This window comes from Rutilus rutilus (assembly GCF_951802725.1).
Source record: "Rutilus rutilus genome assembly, chromosome: 20".
Taxonomy (NCBI): domain Eukaryota; kingdom Metazoa; phylum Chordata; class Actinopteri; order Cypriniformes; family Leuciscidae; genus Rutilus; species Rutilus rutilus.
Genome location: NC_140225.1, coordinates 20,497,548 through 20,522,832, shown reverse-complemented (window position 1 = coordinate 20,522,832; position 25,285 = coordinate 20,497,548). Strand labels below are relative to the sequence as shown.

General features: G+C 36.9%; 1 protein-coding gene across 2 annotated transcripts; it reads left to right on the top strand.

The window, feature by feature from the left end:
• The first annotated feature begins 10,971 nt into the window (after positions 1–10,971).
• Positions 10,972–24,455, top strand: LOC311280090 (programmed cell death 1 ligand 1-like). 2 transcript variants are annotated; one of them, XM_084391994.1, is made up of 7 exons: positions 11,053–11,211; positions 14,937–15,017; positions 15,393–16,417; positions 16,972–17,339; positions 17,514–17,858; positions 21,265–21,549; positions 21,630–24,455. In XM_084391994.1, exons 4-7 carry the CDS (start codon positions 17,276–17,278, stop codon positions 21,842–21,844), a joined length of 909 nt encoding a protein of 302 aa, XP_084248120.1. In that variant the 5' UTR covers positions 11,053–11,211; positions 14,937–15,017; positions 15,393–16,417; positions 16,972–17,275; the 3' UTR covers positions 21,845–24,455. The 2 variants fall into 2 exon arrangements, with proteins under 2 accessions (XP_084248121.1, XP_084248120.1); XM_084391995.1 differs by lacking the exons at positions 14,937–15,017; positions 15,393–16,417 and having other exon boundaries at positions 10,972–11,211.
• Positions 24,456–25,285: the final 830 nt, after the last annotated feature.

Genomic DNA, 25,285 nt, shown 5'->3' with positions numbered 1-25,285 from the left:
TTTCCGCATATATACTGACACAGATAATCATTTTCATTTTATGAATGAATTACTTGTTCTAATGTGCTGGTCTTCGTCAACAACACGCGCTTGCACCACCTGCTGGTGAGATCGACTAACAGCAGATGGAGAGTATGCTCGGCAATCTACTGCTTTTCCTGCAGTTCCTGGACGTCAATGTTGAATTTACTGTCGAATTTGAACCACTGAATTTGTGGAAGCGAATTTTCAAAGCGAAATAAAATGGACCGAAAATTGCCTGTTGAATATTATAGGTTGTATTTTTAAACAGTTTGAATATTTTGTAAGTGAAATATGAAAGGTGAATATGGATTATTGAATTTGTAATTATGAAAATGTGTTTAAAATGTTTTTAATTGAAATATTCACAGCTTAAATATTCAACCATGTTGAATTTCAGCCCATAAAAATGCAAACCCTAAAAATACAATGCATTAAAATGCAAGCATGGTTAATGCAATGCCTTTTTTTTTCAAGTAGTGCAATTCAACTGGCTTTTTTATTTCAAAAACATTTGACATTATTTTACTTCCATATTACAGCTTATTAAAACCCCAAATTCAAAATCTCACAAAATTAGAATATTACAGGAAATCAATAAAAAAAAAAAAAGGATTTTAAATCCAGAAATGACGGCCCTCTGATGAGTATAATCATGCATATGTACTCAGTACTCGGTTTGGGCCCCTTTTGTATGAATTACTGCCTCATTGCGGCGTGACATGGATGCTATCAGCCTGTGGCACTGCTGAGGTGTTATAGAAGACCAGGATGCTTCAATAGCGGCCTTCATCTCTTCTGCATTGTTCTGTCTCATGTCATGTCTCATCTTTCTTTTGGCAATGCCCTATAGATTCTCTATGGGGTTAAGGTCAGGCGAGTTTGCGGGCCAATCAAGCACAGTAATCCCATGGTCATTGAACCAGGTTTTGGTTCTTTTGGCAGTGTGGGCAGGTGCCAAGTCCTGCTGGAAAATGAAGTCAGCATCTCCATAAAGCTTGTCTGCTGAAGGAAGCATGAAGTGCTCTAAAATGTCCTGGTAGACGGCTGTGTTGACTCTGGACTTAATATTATATATTATTATATTATAAATTATAACAAATAAAGGCTTGAAATATCTCACTTTGCATGAAATGAGTCTATATAATATATTAGTTTCACCTTTTAAACATACAGTATGTAACTTTTTCGCCGCTAGGGGTCTCTAACCTCTTTACAATAACAAAGGCGTAGTTTGATGACGCAACATTTGCTAAGAATTATGGATCTTCTTGTCATCAACGTCAAGCCGACCGATCTAATAATGTTTATGGATGACTGAATACATCGATGTTTTTATCATGACTGTGATATGAAGCAGTTCGGGATTGCTAAGAGACAGCTATCAGCTCCACATGCGACGCGAGTCCCGCGGATATAAAAGGAATATGGACATTTCATTCTATCGAACTACACGCAAGTGCAGAATTACAACTCACAGGCCAGTTTATTAGACAAATTAAACTTGTGAGGTAACGCAGCGCTGTTTCACTTGGTCTAACATTACACTATCACACTAAACTGCATTTAAATGTGTTGAAATGTATGTGTTAGTTTGTCTGTATGAGACTAGCAGTAAGCTAGATCAACATTATAATAACATACAGATCATATTCTAACATTTTATCATTGTTGAACTATATAACATTGATTAGTTTTATGTAAATGTGCTCACCGGTTTAATAACCCCTTAAACCCTGAGGCCATTTTTGGAGTTGTTTTGTCAGAGTGACACACAAAAAAGTAAAGACTCATAACTTCAAAACTATAACAAGGAGAGTCAAAAGGTAGGTATCGTTTGATAGAACTCTTTTCAAATTTTTTGAAAATATAAATTACATTACATTTGGATATTCTCCTGCTGAGAAACTGCTGATAAATACAAAAAAAACACATAATTTTTATTATGATTTTGCATATCTCTCTTGTTTGACATGCAATAACTTGGGAAGGAAATATGGTAGGGGCAAAATTCTTTTTTTGGGCAAGTACCCCTAAATGTGAGCTGCATCTGAATCAAATTTTGTGTTGATCGCATAAAGTACTCAAACGTTACAGCATTTGGAACAAAGGTAGCCTTTTTGTTTGGTCCTCGCACATTTGGAAAGCAAAGAGTTTTCTGAGTGACATGCACAAAACTACAGACTCATAACTTCAAAACTATAGCAAGGAGAGTCAAAAGGTAGGTATCGTTTGAAAGAACCCTTTTCAAATTTTTTGAAAATATAAATTACATTACATTTGGACATTCTGCTGCCGAGAAACTGCTGATAAAAGACAAAAAATATATATATTTTTTAATAATGATAATGCATATCTTTCTTATCTGACATGGTATAACTCAGGAAGGAAATAAGGTAGGAGGAAAATTCTTCTTTGGGGAAGTCCCTCTACATATGAGCTGCATCTGGATAACATTTTGTGGTGATTGGATAAAGTAATCAAAAGTTACAGCAAGAAAAAAAAAAGATAGCCTTTTTGTTGAGACCTTGACGCCCCCTCATGGGCATTTTTGATAGTGTTTAACTATAAGAATATCTTATCATAAAAGCAATAGATAAAGTTAATTTTGGGCTCATTTTAATTGTATTAATATGCTGTAAAAAATGAAGTGCCATTTTCAACGATTTTTTTAATGTTTCATGAGATGTATGATGTTTTTGACACATTGCAGTACATAGTACAAAAAAGTATTTTATAGATTATGATTTTTTTTTATATTTATCAGCAAATAACTCAGCAATACTTAGGAGTTTTTCAAATTGGCTACATTCACTGTAAAGATCAGACTCTAAGGTTTCAAATGACACCAATTTTGTTTGAATCAAGGCAATATTTTTGAAAAATATGATAATGAATATTTTTGCAGCTAGGTGGCGCCATGGGTGGTGCACGCGGTCGGTACACTCCGGTTTAGAGAGACTAGTCAGCACTTGTTCAGAGTTGATTGAAGTGGTTGGATTCTTTTAAAAGCTGAGATTCTAAGCTTTAAGATGATACATATTTTGTGTTATTCCACGTTTGAAAACGAGCGCGGACGGTTCCGGGAAAATTGGAAAACACTTTGCTCCCCAGAAGGATGAGAGACTTGTTTTTTAGCCAAGTATGCATCACTTCGTGAGGAATATCTCGTGATCAAAGCAATGGATTATGTTGTGTTTGGGCTCTTTGTAATCGTGAGAATCTGCTGTCAATAAAGATCCATGCATGTTTTATTGAGTTATGAGCTGAAAAACAACATAGCATCACTGCTATTGCTACTTCATAGGTGTGCCTCTGGTATTTTTTTGTGTCAGAACGCCATAAGGAATATCTTTAGATCTGAGTGATGGATTATGGTGTGTTTGGGCTCTTTTTAATCTTAACAATCTGCTGTAAATAATGATGTGCCATTTTCTACAATTGATGCATGCATAAGTGCTACATCTATAATAAAGATCTATGTGCGCATTTGTGGCTTTGTGTGTTACAACTCCACGAGGAATAACTTTAGATATGAGTGATGGATTATGCTGAGTTTGGGCTCTTTTTAATCGTGAGAGTCTGCTGAAAATATTGATGTGCATTTGTCTATGATATGTGCATGCTTCATGAAGTTATAAGTGAAAACCAAACGCGAGTGCTTCATGAGTATATATTTGGCTAGGTACGTCTTTGGTGTTTTCTGTGTTAGAACGCCATGAAGAATATCTTTAGATGTGATTGATGAGTTTGGGCTCTTCTTAATCGTGAGCTCCTGCTGTAAATAACGATGTGTCATTTTTCATGATCGATGTATGTTTCATGAAGATACGAGTAAAAAGGCCAAGTCTAAGCTACCTCGCTTGGCTACGTGCGTTTGTGTATTTTTTGTGTATTAGAACTCCATGAGGAGTATCTTTAGTTCTGAGTGATGGATTACGTTGAGTTTGGACTCATTTTAATTGTAAGCATCTGCTGTAAATAATGGTGTGTCATTTTCCACAATCGGAGCATGTTTCATGAAGTTACAAGTTACAAGCGGAAATGTGTCTAAAATTCAGCATCCATATATGGTTTACCCATGGGTCTCTTGAGGGGCTTATTTTACAAAAACCTTGCTCAAGTTTAGTAAAAGCCTGAAACAATTATGCTTGTTGTATTCTACTCATTGAGACCTTTCAAATGACATATGACACATGACTATCTGAGCAGTATGATGTTTTTGACACATTGCAGTACATAATAATTTCCCCTTCCTCATAAATTATATATGAAAAAAAAAAATCATTTTATCAGCAAATAACTCAGCACTACTTTGGAGATAATCATAATGGCTACATTCATTGTAAAGTTTAGACTCTAAGCTTTCAAATGATGCCTATTTTGTGTTGATCAATGCAGTAGTTTTGAAAAATGTGACAATTAATTTTTTCCATAGCTAGGTGGCGCCCTCCGGCGGTATAATCCGTTCTAAAGGTATAACTCAGCACCTTTTCACTCTTGAATAAAATGTATAGGTGCATTGGAAAGCTGAGATTCTAAGCTTTAAAATGCCTATTTTGTATCATATCATTCAGTGGTGGCTTAGTAATTTGATTATGATTTATTTTCATGGGGTGGCGTCCCGCCGGCGGGACGGTTAGGGTTTAAGGGGATAAAGTACATGTAGGACCGGTCGAAGTCTCGGACGTGGAGCTCTCGTTTATATACTGTCTATGGGAGCTCTAGGCATCTCGAAAACACTGCGCTGATATTGATTCTCGTTTTAGTTCTCCTTTTTTATCCAAAGTCTGCTTGCCATGGTCCATAATGTTTGAACGAAACAACAACAGCGTGCAGATAGACATTGCGGACTACACAGTTGTCCACGTCTGTCGCTTTGGTTACTATCAAAGGGCTCTGGTTCATAGTTCTGGTTGCTATGGCAGTACGAGCGGAAGCAAGGGACAACGCGGATATGATGCCATTGACGCAACAAAACGGAAATAAAGAAACGGGACGTGTCTTCGAATTAAATTACAAATTTCTCCTGGTTTGAAAGTTGTTGGAAACAGTCGGGATAATGTAAGTACACAACTAAAAAATATATATAACATAGATATAGTGATTTTTGCTATTTTTAAAGCAAAAAAGTTACATATTGTGCCTTTAAGTTGAATTACTTAAATAAATGAACTTTTGCATGATATTCTCATTTTTCGAGTTTCACCTGTACAGAAAAGAGGGAGAGGCAAGGAGAGTCAGTGTCCAGATGCTTCTTGTTGATCTTCGTTATTCTGTTGCTGCTTCTGCTGATGATAATGGTCTGTACTTTGTGTTTATTACAAGAAGAGAACAAACCAAACTAAATGGCTTAACTTGAATGGGACTCAATCTGAAACCCAGATAATAAATGGAGACTCCTCATGGCCATTTGAGAGAGAAGTGGAGAATGTGTTTGAAGTGGTTGGTTGTCATCATTTTGGGCCTGAGTACTGGAAAAACCAAAACAACACCTTCATTTGATGTGTGTGTGTATACTGTAAAAAGTGTATAATGTCTTATTATTTTGGTAATTTTTGTCTTCTACCCACTGTAATATATTTTTGCAAATTTCCACTTGGATATTTTATTTATTGTCCTATGCACCAGGGTTGAAAATTAACGGCTTGGGGTCAAAATGCCTCCCATATTCAGGATAAGGATTATTCAAAATATGTCTTTGCACAATGAAACTAATCTATTATAACTGTAGAGATTAAAGTGAAATTGAATGAAAAGTTTCAACTGCAGCATTACATTCAGATCTGCTCACATGCATCAAAGATTTCTTTTTACAAAGTTTTTGCAGTGTTGAGCATTATATAGCGGTCTGTGTGAATAAACATGCCATGTCAGATGCAGCTTCTGTGCCACCTTTCCAGTGGAAAGACGGCTTTTGTTGATGTTGATAACATTTTATTGGTTACAAATTTTAGTGTTCTGATTGATTGTTTGATTGAATTTAATTAGTTGAATTATCAAGCATTTTACATAAAATACACAATACATTTAATAAGGTAATAATTTTTTTTTTTTTAAAGCCCTTACAAACGTAAAAATGCCCCTGGAAATTAATCCCAGAGTGCAAATATGGCCCCTGAATGGAAAAGGGCGTTTAACATGTTCCTCAGAATTCCTCTGGGCCGAGTGGCCAAAAGGTATATTATCTATAAAAAAATAAATAAAAAAAACAACCTTTCACTACAACAACGTTTTAAAGTTAATCAGAATTATTGTTCAGGTGTAAAGTATATTCTGAACTGCTGCTAAAGTAGCCTATGGATGGCTCTGTCACATTTACTCCTGGTCACTTTACTCAAGACCAATCAGATTTCTGGATAAGGATTAGTCTTTAAATCATTTAATAGAGATTGCTGGACAGATTTTTATTAGAATGTCAGATAAGCTTTGGAATGAATAAATGAATAAAATAAGAAAAAAGTACAACCCCATTTCCAGAAAAGTTGGGACATTTTGTAAAAAGCAATAAAATCAAGAATCTGTCATTTGTTAATTCTCTTGAACCTTTATTTAACTGAAAAATTTACAAAGAAAATATTTCCAATGTTTTCACAGACCAACTTAATTGTATTTCGTAAATATAAACAAATTTAGATTTTGATGTCTGCAACACAAAAAAAAAAGTTGGGACAGAGGCATGTTACCACTGTCACATCACCTTTCCTTTTAATTACACTTTTTAATCATTTGGGAATTGAGGATACTACATGTTGTAGTTTTGTAAGTGAAATTTTTACCCAATCTTGCTTGATACAAGACAGCAGCTCAACAGTCCGTAGACATCGTCTGATTCTCCTTTTCATTATGAGCCGTACATTTTCAATAAGAGGCCGATCTGGACTGCAGGCAGCCAGTCAGGCACATCCACTCTATGGTGTAGTAGCGTCTCGAAACCACTCTGTTTTAGCATGTGCAGAATGAGGCCTGGCATTGTCTTGCTTCCCAGGAAAGATGTCATCTTGATGGCAGACAGTATATGTATCTGTAAAATCCCAATATATGCCTCCACATCAATGGTACCTCCAAGTCACAGAGGCCGTTTGCACTGATGCACCCCGGACCATGACAGATGTTTGCTTTTGGACCTGTTACTGATGAAAGTCTGGATGGTCCCTTTCATCTTTGGTCCCAATTCAATGTCCGTTGTTTATCTAAAAACAAGCTGAAACATGGACTCATCTGACCCCAGCACACGTTTCCACTGTCTTCTAGAACATCTTAGATGATCTCAGACCCTCAGCAGCATCTCTGCGTTGAATAGCTCTATAGCTTTCAACAGAGATTTGAGTTGCATTTTTTAATGCAGCGTCAGACTGTGTTAAGTGAAAACGGTTTTCCAAAGCACATGTGGCTATATTTAACACTAGCATGATGGTTTCTCATACAGTGCCATAAGAGGGCTCAAAGGTCACACACATTCAACAGAGGTTTCCTGCCTTGTCCTGAGATTTCTCTGGATTCCCTGAATCTTTTCACAATATTATGTGGTAGATGCTGAAATACATAAATTCTTTGCAATCTTGCACTGAAAAATTTACTTTTTGAATTGTTTGACAAATCTCTCATGACATTTGGCACAAATTGGTGAGCCATGACCCATCTTTGCTTGCAAATACAGAGAAGCTCGTCTTACACCCAATCACATTACCCTCACATTTGACCAATTCACCTGCTAATTGTGGACTGTTTCAAAAGAGTTTAACTTGGCTATTCTATAATCTTTTCATTTATTTTGCCTCTGTCACAACTTTTTTGTAGTGTGTTGCAGACATCAAAATCAAAAATGTTTATATTTACAAAATACATTTATGTTAGTCAGTGAAAACATTGGAAAACTCTTCTTTTTGCTTTTTTTCAGGTAAAAAAAAAAATGTTCCAGAGAATTAATTAGTCATAGATTGTGGATTTTATTGCATTTTACAAAAATGTCTCAACTTTTCTGGAAATGGGGTTGTAATATTGAAGTTTTAAAGCACAAAATACAGTCTTTGAAAATAGAAAATAATTATATCTGCTATTTCACATAATTTATCCCACATATTGTTTACTTATTTTGATCCTTTAATATTTTAGGAATATGTTTAGTTGTGAGTTCCTTTTAGACTAGAAAATACATATAAATTATTTTTTATATATATATATATATATTTTTATATTATTGTACATCCAAATGTGTTTTCTAAAGTTTTTGGTAATTAATGCACATTTTGTAAAATCAATAACTCAAAGACCAAAAATAAAACAATCTGTGCATTATGCATAAATGACAAAGTCCTTTTAGGGGATACATATGTTCTGTGTAGCTGCCACTATTGTTCAGTACTGGCATGTATAATAGCCTTTTTGCTTGTGTTTAGTAAGTTATGTTAGTAAGTTTTATAAAAGACAGAGAGGAAAAGCTATACCTTTTCAGAAAAGGAAAATGCTTTTTGAAACACTAAGACATGGTTGCACTATTTCCAGGCAGCAAATTTGCATTTGAATTTGTCAAATGTTTTACATTTTCACATGTGAGTTCCAAATTAAGGAGCAAAAGATGAAATGGAATTTTAATAAAGCTTTTTGTAATTTTTTTTTTTTTTTTTACTAAGAACTTTTCACAAATTTTCGGATAGTGAAAACGCATTTGAGTGTTCGTGAAGTTTCAGAGAATTTCCCTAAAATAATTTACCCTTACAGGATAAAGTCAGTTTTATAAATGACAGCACCCTAAAAAAGGTCAAATGTCAGATGTAGAAAACTAGTTTTGGAAAATGATTTTAGTCTTAAATATAAAGTTTTTTTTTTTTCTGTGATTTCATAAATAGTCCCATAAAGGGTTAAATGTGGGCTGCACACTTTGTCAGGCATCTCAGCAATTCTGAAATGTTTTTTAATTAGCCTAATAATAAACAAAGGTCAGCTGCCTTCATTAGTTTGCACACATTGGTTTAACGTAAATAAGCAGCTCACCTTTATGGGCGAGTCTTTAAAATGTTTCTATAACAATCTGTATATATTGTTATTGATTTTATCATTGCAACGTGGCAACAAGTTGACACTTGCCACAGAATGATTAGTATCCATGAGAAGTAAACAATCGTGTGACGTAACGACGTTATGTTTCCGTGACGTCCTTACGCAAATACCAGTCGCCGTCAAGAAAAAAAAGGCTCCGGTATCTAGAACATTCCAGCCATTAAGGCAGTATTGCCAACTTAGCGCCTTTATCGCTATTTTTAGCGACTTTTCAGACCCCTTTAGCGTCTTTTTTTTTTTAAAGCGACTAGAGACAAATCTAGCGACTTTTTGGACAAACCTCGGTAACCTCCAAATGTTGCCAGAGCGCGAGGTCTTGCTTTCTCCCTGCCGTCACTCTCTCTTGCTGCGTCTACCCTGTTCAGTGAATGGCTGAGAGGAGCAGCAGCACGTTCATCTGTGGAGCGCACAGCTGCTGACAGACGTGAATGAGCAGTGATTTTCCACGGACTTAGCCCATCACTTATCTGCTTTTCTTTTGTTTTATATTTAAAGTATTTAGTTTGACCATTTTTATTTCATTTCTTTTCTTGTGCTTATTACTTGTAACTACTCACTATCACAGAGCTTTACTTCATCCGGTTCCCGAAGTCTCTCAATTCAGATCATTTTCCACACAGGCTTATAAAAAATGTGGTCATTCACTATATCATAGCTACTCCTATTGTCTGACAAAATATATATATATTGGAAATGAGAACAGCTTACTTGACATTCGGCTATATTATATTAGGCTATATTATATAATAGTATTATATTAGCCCATATAATATAATATTAGGCTATATTATATTATATTAAATACAGTATGTGAGCATTCATTTAGAGAGAAAACACATTAGGCAGGCAGAACACAAGTAGCCTATATATGCGATGATGATGTCATGAATATGCTAATTGAGCTACTTTTATAGAGTTGGCTACTTTCCTTTGAAAATAGTTGGCAACACTGCATTCAGGTTGCTGTGGAGACTATCACTTTGTCCTTAGGCGATTTCAATGATTTTATTAAACAATATAAGGATAACACAAAATTAAAGTTTTATTGTTTTTGTAGGGTTGTTAATGTTATGACTTATTTGACTTCGTAACACATGACAATTATCATGACAATTATTGTCAAAGTTTCAGCGCACACGTTTGAAATAATGGTAATTAAAGTAGGCTACCTTTTGTTTGAGCCTCGGTGGTTGTTTGTGCTAGATCTCAAAATTTGATACATGGTCACATTTGTCTGCTACAAATATAACGCACTTGGACGTGTACAACACAATCACAGATTATGTGAGTTAATGACGTGTTTGACATTAAGTTAATAATGTCAAACACATGAGTTCCCCACTAATGTGGTGAGTTGCAATAGCTGGGGATAGATGTAACACGAGGTAATTTGCTCAATAAGATCCAATACAATCTTACATTTTTGGTAACATTTTTGATGAACTGGTACAACTACCCCCACCACTAACAGCCAACTAAATGTTTTAGCATGTGGGTTTGAGGTTAGCACTTTTACTTTCCTTCCTGAAAATCAGTTTTGTCATAAAATGTAGCTACAATGTTGCTCATGTGCCACATCTCATGTGAGCTCAAAAAGGGTGATGCTATGCGAGTGTATGATATTGATGACTTCACTTTCACCACAGCTCTTTTCTGACTCTCTGTTATAATAACTGACCTCGTGTTACAACACTCCCCGGTCACGGTGACATAACGCTTTAGCTGTCCCAACACAAAAATACATTTCCCTACATTTTATGGATAAAAAAAATAAAATAAAATAAGCTGTCTGATTCTGCTACGGATGCCCTCCGAAATATAATCAACCTTCATTTTTTCAGACTTTCGTCAATCACATGAAACCTTTAGCCTACAATAAAAACTCGCACAGCCTGAATTGCGACATTATAATAGAGGCGGCGCCTTTAAATAAATACAGTGGCGATGAGGACTGACATCTCAAAGTACATCAGGTGTGATCGGGATCGGATCTCTGCTGTTGATCAGGACAGTCGAAGTTCATCTGGTGTGATTCAGGGAGGATTCACCTGTTACCAACGGCCGTGGATCGGGATATGAACCTAAAAGTGTTCTCCCTGTCTCTCATTCTTTTTGAAGCCTCCTGTTTCAGTGAGTATTTCTAAATTATTAAAACTATTATGAAAGGGATCTTTACGAGGCCAATCAAAAATCCATATTATCCAGAATTTCTATTCAAACCCGGCCCTTGCTGCAATCACAATTTATGCGAAAATGAGTTTTTACGTGCATATGATACGCAGTTTTCGCGTGCATTTGGTAGCCTACGTAGGCCTACTTTATTGCGTGTAATACACATGCTACCCACCCCAGCAAACATTGGTCCGACGGCAACGTCATGTCCCTGGCCAAAAATAGTCGCGGTAGGACGGCATAAATCGGTAAAAAATATGTAACACAGAACATTTCCTAAAAATGCATTCAGATACATTTGTACATGTCTACAGTTTTCTGGGGTTGCATGTATAATTGTTATTTTTACTTTTAGCTACGTGTAGTTTAATACATAGTGTATTGGGTGAGAGGACGTCACCCTATGGAGGCAGAATAGTCTCAAATATAATTCACGCAAAAAACATGATTCACATGCGTAGACAATTTCACATGCATGAAACCTAATTCACGCACACACAAAAAAAATTCACGTGCGTGAAAAAAATATATATTCACAAAAGCAATTCACATGCGCAAAATAAAATTATATATTCATAAATTATATTTCACAAATGCAAAACAATTCGTAGATACACAACTGTGCACAAAAACCTTTGAATGTTTAAATGTACGAGTTTATCCTTGAATATGAATGTACAAATCGTCATTCACGTGTGAATCGCCTTGGCTTTGTGTGTGTGTGTTTTTGAGACTTTCCTGGCAGCGAACTCCTCCTACACAGAGCAGTCGTACTCTTTAGCCAATCAGATTTAAGCTTATCGATCGACCAATCGGTATCACGTGAGGGTGGGCCTACCGGCATGTTACGTCATCAGCTTTCGACCAAGAACCGTTTCGTGGCTGAGCCATAGACAGTATGGGCTGAGCAGAGGTATGTGTACTGCACTTGATCAGTTCATTTATGTGTTTACTGAAGTTAAAGAGTTCGAGATCAATTGAAGCAATAGTTTATGAACTATTAACTGATGTAAGCAAGTGCTGTGGTAATCAGATGTCCCATATCGTGTCAAAAATGTAATGAAAAAAAATGTAATGAATTATTATTAAAAATGAAGAAGAATGATACTTGTTTTGTTGTATTTTAGCCACAGGTACAGACAGCTCTCTCAGCTTCAACAATCACGCTAATGAGTGCAAAACAATCCCCACCCTAGCTCTCAGCACTGGCCTTATCGAGACGGTTCTTTAAATTCTAGTGAATAGACCTATTTTAATGAGCACCCATTGTTTATTTGCTATTTGTGTATGTTTGTAAATTATTAAACGCGTGTTGTTTCCCTGCATTTTTCAGGATTACTCACCTTTGGCATGACATCTGGATAGCAGTCACAGGCATCTTAATTCATGTTTCTTTATTCTCTTTTTTACTTTACTTTTTTTTATTAATGTCTTAATTGGTAACACTTTACAATAACGTTTCATTAGTTAACATGAACTAATAATGAACTGCACATAGGCTATACAGTTTTGTTAATGTTAATTTCAACATTACTTCATAAAAATCTTGTTAACATTAGTTAATGCACTGTGAACTACCAATGAACAGCTGTATTTTTAACTAACGTTAACAAAGATAAATAAACACAGCAACAAAATGTATTGCATCATGGTTAGTTAATACATTAATGTTAACTAATGAACCTTACTGTAAAGTGTTACCAATATATTCAACATTCATTTCATTATGTTTTGTGCTGTACTGTCATCTCAAGGTTTTTAGTGTCACAGGACAATGTTGTGAAGCATTAATTTTACTTAGCCTAGTAAAATAGGCAAATCTGATTTTATGATGATCAGACAAAGGTATACATAGAGGCAATTAAGATTATGCAACTAAGATTATTCAGTAAACTCTATTCAAAAACCATCACTTAATCTCCCACTTCCTCTGTCTGTACCTCTTGTACTATAGGTTTTTACTATTTAAAATATCAGACCAAAATCTGATATGTCCTAACAGAGAGGTCTACTGATGACTGGATTGAACACAATTAATTTGTTAACTTTTCACTTGATGTATTGCACTTACTTGAAGAGTTCATATGCAAAAGCCTCTAAGTGCCATCTGAAATTTTCTTCTACAATGATAATTTTTATCAAGCTCATATTTAAGTTCAGTAATTTCACTTTAATAGCAATGAAAATTACCTATTAATTGTCATTTAAGTGAAATTACTGAACTTAAATATACGAGCTTGATAAAAATTATCATTGTAGAAGAAAATTTCAGATGGCACTTAGAGGCTTTTGCACCTGAACTCTTCATTTATATATATACTTTAATGGCAAAGAAGACTCTGACTGGATCTCACAGCTCTGGAAGAGACGTATATTTATCTGTACTGAATGTTTTGCTTCGTACTTAAGATTTTCAGTTCATGATCTTCATATGTAACAGGAACATTAATCATGATTAAGTCATTTTATATATATTTTATTCCCAAAGGATTCAGAAACTTTCAAATTAAAAAAATGGTGTACATCAAATGTAATTATGTATTTGAATCTTTTAATTCTGACAAGAACCTTTAATAATGCATGCATAGCAGGGCTTTATTCCTAGAGCGTGTACATATAGTTCGCAGGAGACAAATGAATACAGTAACAATGCATCACTTTCAACCTCTTGTTGAAACAACTGTCAAAATGGATGGCTTGCAACATGACTGTTTTGAAAGAATTACAGTAGAAATGGTAAGATCACAGTACTGGTTGTCTGCAACTTCATACATCATCTGTCTCGGAAATCTGAAACAATAAAACTACATAATATATGCAGCTTAAAACAAAAGAGATGTCTCCATATGCACTTCATTACATACATTATCATCAGTTGAATTTGTGGTGGACAGGACATGAAAATCCATCAATATTAAAAATAAATGTTTATGTTCACATGTGGACTAAACAGCAGTTCATAAACTATTGCTTCAACTGATCTCGAACTCTTTAACTTCAGTAAACACATAAATGAACTGATCAAGTGCAGTACACATACCTCTGCTCAGCCACAAACCGGTTCTTGGTCGAAAGCTGATGACGTAACATGCCGGTAGGCCCGCCCTCACGTGGTACCGATTGGTCGATCGATAAGCTTAAATCTGATTGGCTAAAGAGTACGACTGCTCTGTGTAGGAGGAGTTCGCTGCCAGGAAAGTCTCAAAAACACACACACACACAAAGCCAAGGCGATTCACACGTGAATGACGATTTGTACATTCATATTCAAGGATAAACATTTTAAACATTCAAAGGTTTTTGTGCACAGTTGTATATCTACGAATTGTGTTTTGCATTTGTGAAATGTAATTTATGAATATATAATTTTATTTTGCACATGTGAATTGCTTTTTGTGAATTTTTTTTTTTCCACCCACGTGAATTTTTTTTTTGTGCGCGTGAATTAGGTTTCATGCATGTGAAATTGTCTACGCATGTGTGAATCATGTTTTTTGCGTGAATTATATTTGAGACTATTCTGCTTCCATAGTCACCTGGCGACGTCTTTTACACGTGCATTTATAGTCACCATTTATGTCTGAGTTGGATATAATTGCCAAAATTGTGCTGCCAAGATGTAGTAACAAAAGATCTCGCGATATTACAAAATCCCGCTATAGGATAACGCATTCTCCCCATAGACTCTGGCACATTGAACAACCATGAGGAGAGGAGGAATTGAGGAGGGAGTTGTATCGATATTATTAAAAATCTACTGTTGGGTAAGTACATTTTGTATTATTAGATTAATGTGCTTGAGTTTTACTTGTTTGACATGAATGAACCGAAAGAAATGATGCCCACATTGTCAACTGAAATTTACTGAGTTTGGCTAAAATTAGCTAGTAGGCTAAAAGTTACTTTGAACTTATTCAACGGTAGCCTATACCATAGTATAATAGTATGTTTAATGATACAGTCAAAGTTATTACTGTAACTTATTAATGTAGCCTTTTGAGAGTTTCTTTCAGAAAGTAAATGATCTGAAATAGAATGAAATGTTTAGCTGGATTTGAACATGTATGTTTTCAGTAAATATTTTGTAATTTTAGAATTGCTAAACATGTCCTCTGAATACCAATATTCTCTTCCCTTAGATGCTGTGAAGAGGTGGAGCTCAAATGCTACAGACTCTGAAATTGATGCAGCAATGGCAGAACACCTGAAAACACGCTCCAGGAAGAGCTGGGGATGGAGGATACAAAAAAATTAGCCAAACAATGTGTTTAAGGGATAGTTCACCCAAAAATGAAAATTGTCATCATTTACTCAACCTAATGTTTCAAACCTGTATACCTTTCTATGTTATGCTAAACACAAAGATGTTTGGAAGAATGTTTGTAACCAAGCAGATATCGCTTCCCATTAACTATACATAATCATTTTTTCTCCAATAATGGTAGTCAATGGTTGCTGTATTTGCTTGGTTACAAACATTCTTCAAAATATCATATTTTGTGTTCAGCAGAAGAAAGAAACTCATACAGGTTTGGAACATGAGAGTAAATGACAGAATTTAAATTTTTGGGTGAACTATCCCTTTATATAATAATGCAGTATTTTGTAATTGGTATTTTAGTTTGGTTAACAAATGTTAAACATTGAAAAAGAGAAAGAGAAATTTAGGCTGTTCAAGATCAATAAAATGTTCTGCTAAATCAGAACATGCTTCTTTTTTGCTTATGTCCACAAATAATGTGTTCTTGTTTGTGGTGTACACGTGGTTAAAACGTTTTATTGACGTTCAGGTCTGACTGAACCAATTTTGGACCTTTTTAGAACCTTTGTCAAGCTGTGTAAATCTCAAGACTTGATTGCCTTTCACGATGTTACACAATAGGTGTGTGATTATTTTATATGCAGGCTTATAATTATGCAGCAACACATTTAAAACACACAGATGACGACGCATTTAGACGTCCAGGGACGCGCAGAAGAGACGTGGAATTCACGGTCAGATGACGTCGAAGACGTTTGTTCAACTTTCATTTTGGAACTATTTTTCAACCATGACGGGACGTGTCGGACGGACGTCTGCTTTCGGGCCAATTACCAAGATCAGAGCCCTCTCCCCAGACAGCACGCCAAATACGTTTACCAATTTAATCTATCCGACTTATTTGTAAGTGTGAACTCGTGAAATAGCACTTTAAATTATTTTAAATATTTGAATTCTTAGAGAACTAATAGATACTGGACTGATCAAAAAAACATGAGACTATTCAATATTCATATCAGCTTACAAATAAAGATTTTTTCCTTCCTTCTTGTTGTTCCGGCTGTTTTGTAGCATGGGTGTTGGGGCTTATTACTTTTGTTTAAAAGAAAAACTTGTATCTAGAAGTCTATGATTTCTTCAAAATAATCTCACGCCCGTTTCTTTGGTTTCTCACCCGAGTCAAGAAAAGCATTACAGCTTGATCATTCCACTGTTCCTCTCAATTTAAAGGCATAAAATCTGTAATAAATTGTGAAATATACAAAAATGCTATTTTAATATGTCAGAGAATATCTTATAATCATCTCATCAACCATAAATGCAGCTTTCTGTAAATCCTTTTGGCAAGTCAAGATCTTCCAAAAATAAATAAATAATAATAATAATAATTCATACTGCAAGTAATGATTGATTGTGAAACTCAAATGCTGATTCATTTTCTCTTCTTCACTCTCTAGCTGAGTTTGAGATTACTGTGCCCAGAGGTCCTGTCACTGGGTTTTACGGAGAGGCGCTGATCCTCCCCTGCACCTTCCCTGTGGAGTTGTGGGATCTGAGTAGCACTGTTATTACCTGGCAGCGTAAGCTGGACGTTGTTCACAGCTTCTACTACAGTCAGAATATGACATAATATGACACCAGGAATAAAGCAATAAATGGTGTTTTCATAACGAGAACCCTTGTGTTGAGCTGCTCGGATTTCTTCTGCAGCACTCTATGGAAGATTTGTTGGCAAATGGAAAGAGCCACTGTGAATAAAATATGAAGCTTAAACATCAAGCATCTTTGTTCTGCTGCTTTTTCCTTTTTAAAGTGTCCTGCTTCAGTAAGTACTCGTGTGAAATTATTGACATTTTAATGGAATTCTAAAATGTTCTTTAAAGCTTCTCAGAAAGTGCAGCGACGTCCATCCGATTTTACTATTGTTAGGCAAAGAGAAACATTACCAACACAGCATGGTAAATGAACAGCAATATATGTTCTCTTCTTCACTCTCTAGCTGAGTTTGAGATTACTGTGCCCAGAGGTCCTGTCACTGGGTTTTACGGAGAGGCGCTGATCCTCCCCTGCACCTTCCCTGTGGAGTCGTGGGATCTGAGTAGCACTTTTATTATCTGGCAGCGCGGGCTGGACGTTGTTCACAGCTTCTACTACAGTCGGGACCAGCTCGATCGTCAGAATCCTCATTATGTAAAACGCACCAGCCTGTTCATCCAGGAGATGGCAACAGGAAACGCATCACTCAGACTGGACAGAGTCACTCTGCAGGACGCTGGTGTTTACACCTGCTCCATCAGCACAAACACTGGCAGCCAGGAGAAGAGCTTTAGAGTGAATATTGCAGGTAACAACAACATGGACTGATGATCATAAAATCATGTGAATCATCTCAAGGTCTCACAATGTGATTGAAACAGTCTTGTGATTTAATGTCTGTATAGAAATTTTTTTTGTATTATTATCCCCAAACCAGGCATGAGCATGAGCTGAATTACATAAATCAACTTACTTGGTTCAAATAATATAGGCTACGCACACATCAAACGTCAAACTGAATGTTTGAACCCAAACCACATCTCTGCAGGTTTTTGGAAGTTTAAGTCCATTTACTAACATTTAAAAAAATATATATATACACTCACCTAAAGGATTATTAGGAACACCTGTTCAATTCGATTGACCTGTTCAATTTCTCATTAATGCAATTATCTAATCAACCAATCACATGGCAGTTGCTTCAATGCATTTAGGGGTGTGGTCCTGGTCAAGACAATCTCCTGAACTCCAAACTGAATGTCAGAATGGGAAAGAAAGGTGATTTAAGCAATTTTGAGCGTGGCATGGTTGTTGGTGCCAGACGGGCCGGTCTGAGTATTTCACAGTCTGCTCAGTTACTGGGATTTTCACGCACAACCATTTCTAGGGTTTACAAAGAATGGTGTGAAAAGGGAAAAACATCCAGTATGCGGCAGTCCTGTGGGCAAAAATGCCTTGTTGATGCTAGAGGTCAGAGGAGAATGGGCCGACTGATTCAAGCTGATAGAAGAGCAACTTTGACTGAAATAACCACTCGTTACAACCGAGGTATGCAGCAAAGCATTTGTGAAGCCACAACACGCACAACCTTGAGGTGGATGGGCTACAACAGCAGAAGACCCCACCGGGTACCACTCATCTCCACTACAAATAGGAAAAAGAGGCTACAGTTTGCACGAGCTCACCAAAATTGGACAGTTGAAGACTGGAAAAATGTTGCCTGGTCTGATGAGTCTCGATTTCTGTTGAGACATTCAGATGGTAGAGTCAGAATTTGGCGTAAACAAAATGAGAACATGGATCCATCATGCCTTGTTACCACTGTGCAGGCTGGTGGTGGTGGTGTAATGGTGTGGGGGATGTTTTCTTGGCACACTTTAGGCCCCTTAGTGCCAATTGGGCATCGTTTAAATGCCACAGCCTACCTGAGCATTGTTTCTGACCATGTCCATCCCTTTATGACCACCATGTACCCATCCTCTGATGGCTACTTCCAGCAGGATAATGCACCATGTCACAAAGCTCGAATCATTTCAAATTGGTTTCTTGAACATGACAATGAGTTCACTGTACTAAAATGGCCCCCACAGTCACCAGATCTCAACCCAATAGAGCATCTTTGGGATGTGGTGGAACGGGCGCTTTGTGCCCTGGATGTGCATCCCACAAATCTCCATCAACTGCAAGATGCTATCCTATCAATATGGGCCAACATTTCTAAAGAATGCTTTCAGCACCTTGTTGAATCAATGCCACGTAGAATTAAGGCAGTTCTGAAGGCGAAAGGGGGTCAAACACAGTATTAGTATGGTGTTCCTAATAATCCTTTAGGTGAGTGTATATTTCTATGTAAGAAACATCTCATGGATGCACTGGGACACATCTTCAGTGATGTATCCTGGGATCATTGGGTGTTTCGGGTCTCGCAACATCATACACCCTCGCCCAGGCGACCCAGCCGGGGTTGATCAAGCCCCGACTTGCGTCCCAGTAGCAAACCACGGATCAGCCCTCTTAATCCAAAGCCACCTTGTAGCTTTTTCTGCGGCTTCGCTTGCAGATTGTACAATCCCTGTACTGTAGGACTTCTCTGGTGCGTACCACCATAAATTCTTCAGTGAGGCCACTGAAGGGCAGCTGCAAGATGTTACTTGTCCCATACAGTGCAGCGCTGGTAAGACTGCGTGGAAGCCCTAGCCATTTCCGAAGAAAGCCACTGATCTTCCTTTCTAGGGACTCAACTGTTGTCATCAGGACTGCATAGACCAGCAGGGGCCACAGAACTCGGGGCAGGACGGAATGCTGGTAGATCCAGGCTTTAAATTTACCAGGCAGACCGGACTTATCAACCTTGGTGAGCCAAGCTCCAAGTTCTTTGTTGAACTTCTGGATGGCGGCAGAGTCTTTCAGGCTGGAGTCAAAAAGCTTCCCCAAACTCTTGACGGGTTGCTCTGTGATGGTTGGGATGACAGCTCCTGAGATGGAAAAACGGAACTTGTCAATCACTTTCCCCCTCTTCAGCACCATGGACCTTGACTTGGAGGGCTTAAAACTCATCCTTGCCCAGGTGATGAGTCTCTCAAGTCCTTGTAGGATCCACCTGCTCCCTGGGACTGATGTTGTTGTAATGGTCAGGTCATCCATATAGGCTCTTATAGGGGGCTGTCGTATACCTGACTTGGTTAGGGGTCCCCTACATTCCACCTCGGCTGACTTCATTAACATGTTCATGGCAAGAGCGAAAAGAATAACAGAGATGGTGCAGCCTGTTATTATTCCTTTTCCAATGCGATGCCAGTCTGATGTTTCTGACCCAGAAGTGACCCGCATCCTGAAATTATTATAGTAATCCAGGATCAGATCTTTGATCTTACTGGGAACATGATGGAGGTGTAGAGCGAGCTCGACCAGTTTGTGCGGTATGAACCCATAGGCGTTGGCCAGGTCCAACCACAAGACAGCTAGGTCGCCTCTGTTCTCATGGGCCTCTCTGATGAGCTGTGTAACTACACCAGTGTGTTCCATGCAGCCAGGAGCTCCAGGAATCCCCCCCTTCTGCACTGAGGGATCAATGTAGTTGTTCTTGAGGAGGAACTCTGTCAGTCTTTGTGATACAATGCTAAAAAAAAAAATAAAAAAAAAAATAATAATAATATATATATATATATATATATATATATATATATATATATATAAATAAGCCTATAGCCTATATTACATGATCATATATTCTGACATATAAACAGCATAGAAACCATAAAATAATTAGACCAACATTTACTTGCATCAAGCAACTCTGTTGGTATTTTTATAATTAGTATTAATATAATTGTTACATTTATTTACTGCCACACTTTAATATGTGAATTATATTATCAGAAAACTGAACATTTAGCGTTTGTCAGGCTTTTATTTGTGCTTAATGGATAAAACAACGGCGCTGCGCACTCTGCTGCTCATAAACATGGCTGCTAACTTTACCTGCCACAAGATGGCGCTGTTCTAGACACTCTTGATGCTTCGAATCTTTTCCCGAAACATCAGTGCTTCATGAGGCTTCATTTGCCCATCCCTACCACCTGCTGGAAATGGGCGGAGCATAGCGTCTTTGACAGCGTGCTCTGATATTGGCTGATTGCCAGAGAAAGCCTCACACAAATTCAAATACATTTACAATGGGCCTTTTTAACAGTCTGTATTCTGTTGTTTTTCAGCGTTCTACTCTGAACCTCGTCTGCAGTTCTCCATGTTAACTGATGGACTCAACCTGCTAGTGACATCAGATGGGGGTTACCCTTCTCCTAAACTGCAGTGGCTGATGCAAAACTCAGACATCACTAACCTGACACAAACACACCTCATGCAAGACACACAAACAGGATTTTACATTGTATCAAGTTGGATAAACTTCACTGAAGTCACAAACTCCTCTCTGACATTTATACTTCATAACAAACCTCTGGGACAAGACATCAGGAGAGAGATCCAGCTGTACTCAGGTGAGGCGCTCTTGAATAATCAATAACATTTAAGAGACTTAAACTAATTATGTTTAATTTAATTTAATTTCTTTATACAGATAAGACAAGGAGAGAAGGACAGTCAGCATACAGATGCCACGGATTCTTCAATTTGATCCCTGTTTTTCTGCTGCTGATTGTGATGGGTTTATTGCTTGTGTTCATTATAAGAAGAAGAACGGAACAAACCAAACAAAATGGCTTACCTAATGACGGACTCAAGTCTCAAATTACAGCAAGTTCCTTAGCAAGTATGCGTCATAATGTGGTTTGACGGAGACATGGAATGTAACGAGAGATCACCGTTGTATATAATTCAAACTTTAATATGTTTAATGTTCTTATTTTAATCAAACACACCAGCTTTACCATCTGTAATACATACTCAAGTATGGAACTCATAATCTTAACGGAAAAGTTTAGTATGTCCATAATGGTTATTCTGTTACAAAACCATTTCAACTGTAAGACTGGAAAAACTGGAAGAGAGGGAAACTCTCTAAGAGAACAAATGAAATTAACATTTGAACTCAGTCTTGTGCACCATTCGAGATGCAAGTCTCACCTCAGAATCATCCTAATCTACATCTCTTTCCCTCTTCCCCCATTCCTTCTCTCCAGTGTTGCCAGATTGGAAATGTCCAAGTATCGTACCAAAAGCTCAAAATTATCGGATTTGGAAGAAAATTATCGTACACGAGTCAACGACTTGAAAATGACATCCCAACCTGCACAAAGTCATTTCTGGGAGTCAAGAAATCATGTTGTTCGGTTCTGATTCGGGAGTATAGATAAAAGCCCGCCTGCACTTACAGTTGATTGGTTGGGTCCTTACATGCGCTTCATGAGGCACACTAGCACACACGCAAGGTCTCTCACTCCCTCTCTATACACGTTCTTCCCCCGGTAAAATCCACTGCTAGATCAATGAGAAGTCCTATTACAACGACCATCATTTGAAGTGTCACACAGTTCTGAAATTATCGTACATTATAGGATTTTTTCCATTATTGATCGTACATCGTACAGAGGTCGAAATTATCGTACAAATACGATAATTATCGTACATCTGGCAACACTGCTTCTCTCTCATGCTGAGATCACCAAAATTCACCTAAGAAGCTATATGGTTTAATGTGAATAATAATCATAAAGTATTACACATGTCTGGTATCATTTGAAATGTCTCAGTGCGACTGGTACAAAGGTCTCATTCCCAAAGAAGTAGACTCAAATTAGCCCATGATGCTGAGAGTAGCCAAAACTCAGCATAATGTATTTTCAGGTTTGCATCTTTTCTCTTTATTCCAGACCGTTTTATGTTTTGTATTTATTATCTTTGAACTGTTTATGAAATTAGCATGATACATTTACCTGACATAATAAATTGTTACATTTGATTTATTCTATTTTCCCAAGTAGATTAAACGGATTTGTATGTTACCGCAAGTTTTGCGTCAGGTTAGTGACAACTAATATTTGGTAAATTCAATTCAATTAATTTGTGAAATGTCACTACACCTGTAATAACTGATTAACTAGGTAATAACTGATTACATATAAAGGTTATTTTTTCTAAACAGACATACTGCTTGTTTATAGTGGATGTTTTCCTGAAGCTGTTATTTAATTAAACTTTTAATTTATTTATGCAGAAAAGAGGGAGAGGCAAGGAGAGTCAGTGTCCAGATGCTTCTTGCTGATCCCTGTTATTCGGTTGCTGCTTCTGCTGATGATAATGGTCTGTACTTTGTGTTTATTACAAGAAGAGAACAAACTAAACTAAATGGCTTAACTTAAATGGGACTCAATCTGAAACCCAGATTATAAATGGAGACTCCTCATGGCCATTTGAGAGAGAAGTGGAGAATGTGTTGGAAGTGGTTGGTTGTCATCATTTTGGGCCTGAGTACTGGAAAAACCAAAACAACACCTTCATTTGATGTGTGTGTGTATACTGTAAAATGTGTATAATTTCTTATTATTTTGGTAATTTTTGTCTTCTACCCACTGTAATATATTTTTGCAAATTTCCACTTGGATATATTATTTCTCGCACCAGGGTTGAAAATTAACGGCTTGGGGTCAAAATGCCTCCCATATTCAGGATAAGGATAATTCAAAATATGTCTTTGCACAATGAAACTAATCTATTATAACTGTAGAGATTAAAGTGAAATTGAATGAAAAGTTTCAACTGCAGCATTACATTCAGATCTGCTCACATGCATCAAAGATTTCTTTTTACAAAGTTGTTGCAGTGTTGAGCATTATATAGCGGTCTGTGTGAATAAACATGCCATGTCAGATGCAGCTTCTGTGCCACCTTTCCAGTGGAAAGACGGCTTTTGTTGATGTTGATAACATTTTATTGGTAACAACTTTTAGTGTTCTGATTGATTGTTTGATTGAATTTAATTAGTTGAATTATCAAGTATTTTACATAAAAGACACAATACATTTAATAAGGTAATAAAAAAAATAAAAAAAGCCCTTACAAACGTGAAAATGTCCCTGGAAATTAATCCCAGAGAGCAAATATGGCCCCTGAATGGGAAAGTACCTATTAGGCAACATGGTGTTTAACATGTTCCTCAGAATTCCTCTGGGCCGAGTGGCCAAAAGGTATATTATCTAAAAAAAAAAAAAATTCAATACAACAACTAGTTCATCAGAATTATTGTTCAGGTGTAAAGTATATTCTGAACTGCTGCTAAAGTAGCCTGTGGATGGCTCTGTCACATTTACTCCTGGTCACTTTACTCAAGACTAATCAGATTTCTGGATAAGGATTAGTTTTTAAATCATTTAATAGAGATTGCTGGACAGATTTTTATTAGAATGTCAGATAAGCTTTGGAATGAATAAAAGAATAAAAAAGTACAACCCCATTTCCAGAACATTTTGTAAAAAGCAATAAAATCAAGAATCTGTCATTTGTTAATTCTCTTGAACCTTTATTTAACTGAAAAATTTACAAAGAAAATATTCCAATGTTTTCACAGACCAACTTAATTGTATTTTGTAAATATTAACAAATTTAGATTTTGATGTCTGCAACACACTACAAAAAAAGTTGGGACAGAGGCATGTTACCACTGTTACATCACCTTTCCTTTTAATTACACTTTTTAATCATTTGGGAATTGAGGATACTACATGTTGTAGTTTTGTAAGTGACATTTTTACCCAATCTCGCTTGATACAAGACAGCAGCTCAACAGTCCGTGGACGTCGTATGATTCTCCTTTTCATTATCAGCCAGTCAGGCATATCCACTCTATGGTGTAGTAGTGTCTCGAAACCACTCTGTTTTAGCATGTGCAGAATGAGGCCTGGCATTGTCTTGCTTCCCAGGAAAGATGTCATCTTGATGACAGACAGTATATGTATCTGTAAAATCCTAATATATGCCTCCACATCAATGGTACCTCCACACATATGGAAGTCACAGAGGCCGTTTGCACTGATGCACCCCGGACCATGACAGATGTTTGCTTTTGGACCTGTTACTGATGAAAGTCTGGATGGTCCCTTTCATCTTTGGGACTGAGAATTCAATGTCCGTTGTTTATCTAAAAACAAGCTGAAACATGGACTCATCTGACCCCAGCACACGTTTCCACTGTCTTCTAGAACATCTTAGATGATCTCAGACCCTCAGCAGCATCTCTGCGTTGAATAGCTCTATAGCTTTCTCCTTGCGTAACAGAGA

Bases quoted from the DNA above. Each gene is read 5' to 3' on its own strand.
- LOC311280090 (XM_084391995.1), top strand. From the start codon at position 17,276: ATGAAGCTTAAACATCAAGCATCTTTGTTCTGCTGCTTTTTCCTTTTT. The intron at 17,340-17,513 runs GTAAGTACTCGT...TTCACTCTCTAG, and splicing joins TTTTAAAGTGTCCTGCTTCA to CTGAGTTTGAGATTACTGTG. The intron at 17,859-21,264 runs GTAACAACAACA...GTTGTTTTTCAG, and splicing joins CTTTAGAGTGAATATTGCAG to CGTTCTACTCTGAACCTCGT.